General features: G+C 39.3%; 1 protein-coding gene across 2 annotated transcripts in view; it reads left to right on the forward strand.

The window, feature by feature from the left end:
* The first annotated feature begins 5590 nt into the window (after nucleotides 1–5590).
* Nucleotides 5591–7790, forward strand: part of pdcd6 (programmed cell death 6) — a 17437-nt gene continuing 15237 nt past the window's right edge. For both annotated transcript variants that reach the window (XM_005722422.1, XM_005722423.1), the window contains exon 1: nucleotides 5591–5816. In XM_005722422.1, coding sequence (XP_005722479.1) covers nucleotides 5734–5816 — 83 coding nt within the window. In that variant the 5' untranslated portion in view covers nucleotides 5591–5733. The remainder of the gene's footprint in view (nucleotides 5817–7790) is intronic.

Below are 7790 nucleotides of genomic sequence, written 5' to 3' on the forward strand. Positions count from 1 at the left end.
TCCATATAACGTTGACTCATTCTACTCATTACAGATTATGAGGACAAAGTTCAAGTCCAGGTCTGCCAGATTTACATCACCCACACTCAGCAAGGAGTTATTCACTGTGATTTAACTGACTCAACACTATGAAGTATTGTAAGCAGGGAGAAATATAGTGCACAGCCCCATTGCCACACGACTCGGGGTGGAAATAAAACCAGAATGCAATGACTTGCAAATCTCACAAACCCATATTTTATTCACAGTAGCAGTAATATAGTAATATACCAAATGTTTAAAATGAGAGAATGCAACAATTCAGGAAAAAAATCATTTCATGGCAGCAACATGTTTCAAAAAAGTTGTTACAGGGCCACGTTTAGCGCTGTGTATCATCCCCTCATCTTTTAACAGTCTGTAAACATCTGGTAGCTGAGGAGAGCAGCTGCTGGACTTTTTGGAGAGGAATACAGTCCTGACAGTCCGAGGTCTTCTGTCGTATTTCTCCTGATGTGCCAAATGTTTCCATTTGCTCTAAAACCTGTTTACACCCTTCAACACTGATGGTGTCTTTACAGGTGTGCAAGGTGCCAATACTATAGGCACTAATGCCATCAAAGATGGCTTTTGAACAGAGTGTTGATAACAACCCAGATGATTCCTCTTCTCTTTAATCTGAACTATAGGGCATCTATAACAGAATAATTTCATTTTAAATGAGCTTTGGCCGAGAGAAGCGCAGGGTCACGTTCATGTGGGGCTTCTTCTTGTCACGATAAGAACTTTAACCTGCATTTTAGAGGGGCATGGTGAATTGTGCTCACAGATTTAATGCAGTGAGACCTGAGGCTCTGAAGATCATCTAATGCACACACAGATTTCTCCAGGATCTCTTAATCTTTTGAGTATTATGATTATGTACTGTAGATGATGAAATATATGGTGAAAAGTTTTTTTTCAGAAGTTGTTCTGCAGAAACCTCTTTAAGATGCATTTTTTATACCCAGTCACATTGCTCACTAGGTAACTTCTTAACTGCAAAATGTTCCTCCAGCGGTTTCTTTATTGTACCTCTTACTTACTCAGTGCTTTTCCAGCCTTTTGTTGCCCCATGCCAACTTCTCCGAGACATGTCGCTGCCGTAAAAATTCAAAATGAGGTGTTATCCTTCACGAAATAATAAAATCTCTTAGTTTAAACATTTGATATGTTTTCTGTGATCTATTGTGAATAAAATGTGGTTTTATGAGATTTGTAAATCACTGCATTTCCCCCCCAGTTTCGTCACTCATCCAAGTGACTTCTTCAGTCTCAGCTGACTGGAGGTTTCCCCAACCTTATAAACAGTACATTTGCACAATAACTGAAACCAGCCCACTGAATGAACAATGGGCTGCGAGGTCAGCTCCTTGATCATTAATATGCTAATTGTCATGACCGTTGATCAAAAAACACTGATCAAAGCCCATTTGTAAACATTACCATAAAAAAATAATCAAAGTAAATGGTGCATGTGTAATTTGTGGTAACAAACAAACAAAACTGTGTGAAATAACAGTAAGTTCTGCATTTATATGGCCAGTCACAATTTCAGGACATCAGATGTTTGTCTGTGTGTTAGGATAAGGACTAAATGTCACAAATAGTCTTGCATATGAAGCTCAACACTGAACTGATCTTTACAAGTCAAAAGATTTTTTTTGGAAACAGGAGTTCGCCTGCATGTGTGAAATCCTGCAAGCTTCTATTATTATGATTCATGGTAAATCTAATCATTATTGTATTAGTAGCAGCTACTGCTGCCTCTCACCTGCATGCTTACAGAGCGTGACCTTCAACACTGACTGCAGTCCCTCTGTAGCTTACCTGACATATTACAGAGGCATGCATATATAATACTGGTGTATAATGGTGGGTGTATGTACCTGGGGTAATTTGTATGGGCTGGGTAGCTGGTGAGATTCCATGATACCAAAGAAGGGATCCTGAGCTCCTTCTGCCTCCTCCATCATGTACAGGATGTCAGGTATATCCAAAGCATTCCTACAGTGTGATACGCCAATGTTATTACTCAACATATTCAAACACTGCACACATTTTAGAATTTGCAGTTTCTAATAATATAAAATATCACTGGAATAAGACTAGAGCTCCTTCATATCGCACAAAATGGATTAATAAATAGCAAAGTGCATAACGTTACTGCTGTTCCATAATGTGGCTTATAAAACACTGATGAAGCTATTTAAAGGGAAGGAGAGCCATTTGTCCACTAATTTAAACACCATATTCTCCATTTTACTGTTTATTACTCCAAACAATCTGTTTGTCATCTCATAAATATTCAACAACAAGCCTGTGAGCTCACACTTCCCCAAACAGCTAAAACTTCCTGACAGTTCTGCTAATTTTTTTTCAGATGCCGCAAGAGACAAAACTTTCTTCCCCTGTGGATTAGCACACTGTGCGTGCATACACAGACCTGCCAGATTCAGCCATGTCTATAGGTACACATCTTTTACAGCGCAGCAGGCGGTCTATGGTTTGTTGAACCTCCTCTGGAAAACAGAAAAATTATGCACACGACTCGTACAAAAAAAAAAACAGAGATGCAAGAAGAGGCATCACATTTAAGTTAACAGTGACAAATGTGCTAAAGGTCACTTCAAGCTAACATGTGTATTCAACATCCTCATTGATAAAAGGTACTAAGAGTATTTAGGTTGCCTGTACCGGCAACCTGTCCAGGATGTACCCAACCTCTCCCCCAAAGCCAGGATTGCCTCCAGCCTCATAGGACCTTCAACTGAATAAGCATATAAAAAAATGGATGTCTGGAAAAATAAAAATGAGCATGGAGGACGTTTGTGTCCCAGTTTACAATGACCATACCAAACTCCACTAAGCCCTGCTTAATAATGCCATATAAACATCATACCCACACACTTGGAGGTTTTATTGTACTGGTGGGTGAAATTAAATGCCACTGCAGACAATGGCTGCTTTCTTGGCATCTCCTCCTGCTGATCATCCTGCATTATGTTTCACCGTTTTCATCAACCATGACAGCAGCATGATTGCGAATCTGTCGGATGCAATATCATCGTCAGGCTGCAATTTGAGAGCTGATGAATCGAGACTGTTGCGCTGTGTTTGATGATGTTGCTTTCATTAGTTCCATATTGGCTTCTAAATCACACTTATCAGGGGGAGCTGGGATGATAGCATTGTTTTGGTTTTTGCACCAAAACAGTTTTCATGACACAGAGAGAAGGTGACGAACACAATCTGTCTGATGTGTTTTGCATAAAGTAAACAAGCTGGGCTTTTTCCCCCAGTTAACATTAATCATGAAAAATAATGAAGCTGCTCTGTTTTTGCTTTTGGTTTATTTGAGTTGGTGTTTTTTGTTGGGGTTTTTTGGTTCAATTGAAAATCATTTTGCCAACCAACTCCCTTTTTTTTTTGCTAATCCTATATAAGCAATCTACCATGAAATGATTCCCATTTATTTTTTAATCCATGTTAGTCATCTCCTCAGTGTTTTGTATACACTTTCAAATTTGACAACTACTGCAGTGACTCAACTTGCAGCATAGTGTGTAGGGAAAGCAGAGGAATGTCATGGCTGATCACACGATTTCAGTTTCTTTTGTTTCTGCTGTCTTTCTGTTTGTTCCTCACCAAGCAAGAAGCCACACTGCCTGTGGTAGACTACAACCACTCCGTACTGCAGCTGAGAGGACAGGTACAGAGAGAACCGAGGCCTGGGCAGGCTGGGTTGTGGTGGAGGAACCTGTGCGGTCACATAGTCCAAAATCTCCCCGCTGTAAACATTCAAAATGAGGCAGATGAATCTTGACTAAATGTGCACAGTAAAACTTAGCTGCACAATTTACTGGCAAATGGAGATGTAGTGAAGTGCTAAGTTTGAACTAAGTAACCTAAACTAGTCTAAACCTTTGCTAATCTACTTTAGCAATTTTATCAGCCTTGCTATACAAAAACGTGCACATTCATACCAGGTCCGCTTGACATTGACTCTCAGAAGCTCTCTGCGGGTCACCCTGATGCCTTTAGTGGCTGCTAACCTGAATAACAAAACACATTTACAAAATTTAGACATAACAATTAGCTAGTCGGGAGGTAATGTCCATCAGGACTTCTTGCTAATGGCTTTGAAGCAACATGTAGACTCACCAAATTGTGGAAAAACATCCAGAATGTCGCTGGAGCACATTGGGGTAGTAAAACATTTCGTCTTATCTGTCAATAAAAATGCAAGAAGTTAAAGAAAAGAGGACCAAGTTTAGGAACTAGATTAAAACACCAATCTTTGCCGAAATTTAAGTCCCGGTTTCCCGCCTCAAAACATGCTCCACCAATCCGGTTTCAGATTCAGGACACCCATGATGCGTTCAAGTACTAAAAATAAATCCATTGCTGCATAAATAAATGTAAGATGAGTAGTTATGTTAGACTTTACCCGTTTAAAGAAAAACTAACATAGAGCCTTACAATTAAAAAGGGCATCAAATTACTTTAAAACTGATGATTAAGACTGATAGCAGTACTCAAGTACTATATGGCTTTAGGTTTTACTTGTTCCCATTTAATGTAATATTATATAACTCTGCTCCCTTTGTGAACAAATGTATTTTTTTGTTTTTATTTTTGTTTTATTTATTTCACAGCCATACTAGTTACAAACACTAAAACTTTAAAATGCAAAGTATTTGAACTGACTATATTTGTGTTTTTTATAATCATAATATAATGGCCTGAAGCACACACATTTGTATGTTCCCTGTGTAGGGCACACTGAGTGCCAACAGGTATATGGGGTATACAAACATTTTATACAACAGTTCAACCAAGCACAGAATGAAGTGTCATAATGTATAATAGCACTGTAGCACATGCATGTATATTTGTATGTTCCCTATCTGTATACTTGCTAGTATTTAAAAAATATTAAAACATATTATATATTAAGTTTTCATAGTTACTAAACAATATATAAAATATAGCACCTAGACTGTGATGGCATAGCATAGCAAAGTATAGAAAGTTCAGTTTTGTTGAGTTATCATGCCATTATTTTGATAAAGATTAAAAATATAGCTTTAGAGCAAAATTATCCTCTTTCAGAGAATGGTACTTTAATTATGCTTTTGCTGCTAACATTTCTATAATTTATTAAGTAATAAGTAATGCAATATATAATCATGTAATGTTGAAAAATTATTCCTATTCTTAGTCCTAATATGAAGACACATTAAAATCAATATAACTGAACTGTGAGTCAGCTTTCAAATGCTTTTGTTTGGCTTTTATTTCTCAGAGAATGTTGCTGATTTTCCAGGAACTTCTCTAGACTGGTCCCTATTTCATCCCATTTAAAAAAAAACCCTGGAAACGCCCGTGAATTTTACACTTAGTATTAAAATAATTTTAAAAAAATTAATTTGATAAACTGTTGTTAGACGTGACTTTACCAACACTTACAATTACTTAAAAATTTTAGGTTTCTATTTTCACTTTAGCTGAAAATAAGAGAAAATTGTGACGTCACCCCCTTCATGGGTAGTGTTGAATGATTGGCCACGCCTCTGTGCGCGAGGGAGGCAGGCTGTAACGTGAACGTCAGGGTGGTGGAGTCTGATTGAAGCTACTGAGAGCAGAAACTACAGCAGGAGGAGGAAACACAAGCTATACTTGTGCAAACCTGACAGAGAGCTCCGTGTAAAAATGGCGTACCACAGTCCATACAGAGCCCCCCCACACATCAACGCTCCTCCGGACCAGGGTTTCCTGTGGAATATCTTCCAGAGGTAAGTGCAGGAAAGCCGGGTTGTTTCGCTGCTGTGTGCCTGTCTCTCACTTTGCTTCGAGGTGAAAACTGCTGTCGTGTAATAGCGCGGGAGGAAGAGGGTGAGACAGGGTGGGGGTGACACTAAATATTTCATTGAGAGCTCGCTGTTTTTGTTTGTCGTTGCTCTCATCTATGCATAACTCTTTTTCGGGACAGATTTCCCGGAGTGAAATGACTGATTTTCAGTGTTACAGTTGAGCCTCAGTTGTGGAAGTAGTACTACACAGTGCGCAGTACACAGCCTGTAGCTGCTTTATGTCACATCTGGTACTACCTTACATTACTACGCGTCTGCAGTGCCGCATAGTTGTATTGATGATGTTACATTGTGCCGAAATGAAGTCAAAGTCAGTCAGCTTGCTCAGTGAGAGTTTTCAAACCTGGGTTCAAGGACCTCCGGGAGTCCTTGAAGGGTTTCCCCTCCCCGGTTTATCCTAGCAACGGAATCACAGCTCCATTCAAAATGTTTTATTTATGTCTCCAGTGAAAACCATCTTCCACCAACACTTGAGTCTGAAGAAGTCAGAAAGAAATGATATAATATTCTAAAAAAGCTGGATATGACTAACTGGATCTATTTAAAACACATTGGAGAGCTTATTTCCCAAAAAAACATTGTTTTATGTTGGATTTTTGGATGTTCCCCCCCCTCCCATATTTGGATGTTAAAGTGTCAGCCACTGATAGTCATCAGTTTCAGCACAGCCTGAGTCAAAAGTGTGTCAGCAGCCAAGAAGGTCATAGAGTAGTAGGCAGAGAGGGAAATGTTCATATGCCTTGGCCCCTGGCAATAGTAAGCTATAGAGTTATGTAATACTGCAGAAGATTTTTTTTCTCACATTAGGATGCTGCTGGCATTGCAAGGCTCGAAACACCCTTTAACTAATTATTTATCTATGGTGGAAAAGCTTTAAGGTATCACATGTACACATTTTGCCTCTTTGAGGAGCAGCACCTTCTCGTGGCTGCATGCATCATTGTCATGTCAGGCGTTATTGTGACTATCATAAAAACATACAGTCATCTGTCACATGAGCCATTGCGCTGCCTCATCTGCTGCCCCTCGGTGAATATCTGGCAGAGCTTTGCTGGAATTCCCTCGGTCATGTGGTCAGAGTCAACGGAGCATATTGACGCAGAAGGCTTTGCAATCCCTTTTACACACACGCACCTACTAACCCATGACTCACCATCCCATTGTTGGACTGCTTTTATATACATGTTTGCTATGATATGACTACATCTGAGTGGATGCACCACGACAAGATAAGAAAAGTAGGCTATTTGACATCTGCCTGGCTAGATGCTGAATGAGTCACTCTCTTCCTTTTGTGTGCATGCTCATGGATGGCTATGGTATGACAAAAATGTTTGAATCCTGCATTTCAAGACTCAGACTTGACTGAGTAGCTCCTACTCACCAATTCTCAGCTTTTAATCAAATTACACATTGATTTAATCAAATAACTACTTGGCAGAAACAAATGTACCTGACAAAAGTTGTTACACATGCAGAGCTAACCGTAATTCTTTCTGCGACTTGCTTTATCCTTAGATTAAAAAGGTTTAAAGTAGGAAGAGTAGCAGTGGAATTTTCAAGCTTGGGAGCTACAGCACCAGTGCCTTACTTTTGGACCAGTTATGTGGAAAGTAGGACGGACTTTTGTTTCGCAAGCTATATTCCAGCCTGATTGCCTAATAGGAAACAGTGAAACATGGGAAAATCTGAGCAGAATAACTGACTCAGTCATGGTGTTTTGTCCTTTTCCCCCCCCTTCTTTTAATATTGTCCCGCTGCAGCTTTTACATAGAAGTTCTGTATTTGACAGTGTGAATATGGAAACACCAGATGGTTAACTGCCTGCCTCTGCAGGCAAGAAGCAGTTTTAATGATGCTTTCAATTTTTTTCTTTTTTACTGTTGAGGTAACTTC

The sequence above is a fragment of the Pundamilia nyererei genome, unplaced genomic scaffold (assembly GCF_000239375.1).
Source record: "Pundamilia nyererei isolate P.nyererei 1_Seehausen unplaced genomic scaffold, PunNye1.0 scaffold00007, whole genome shotgun sequence".
Taxonomy (NCBI): Eukaryota; Metazoa; Chordata; class Actinopteri; order Cichliformes; family Cichlidae; genus Pundamilia; species Pundamilia nyererei.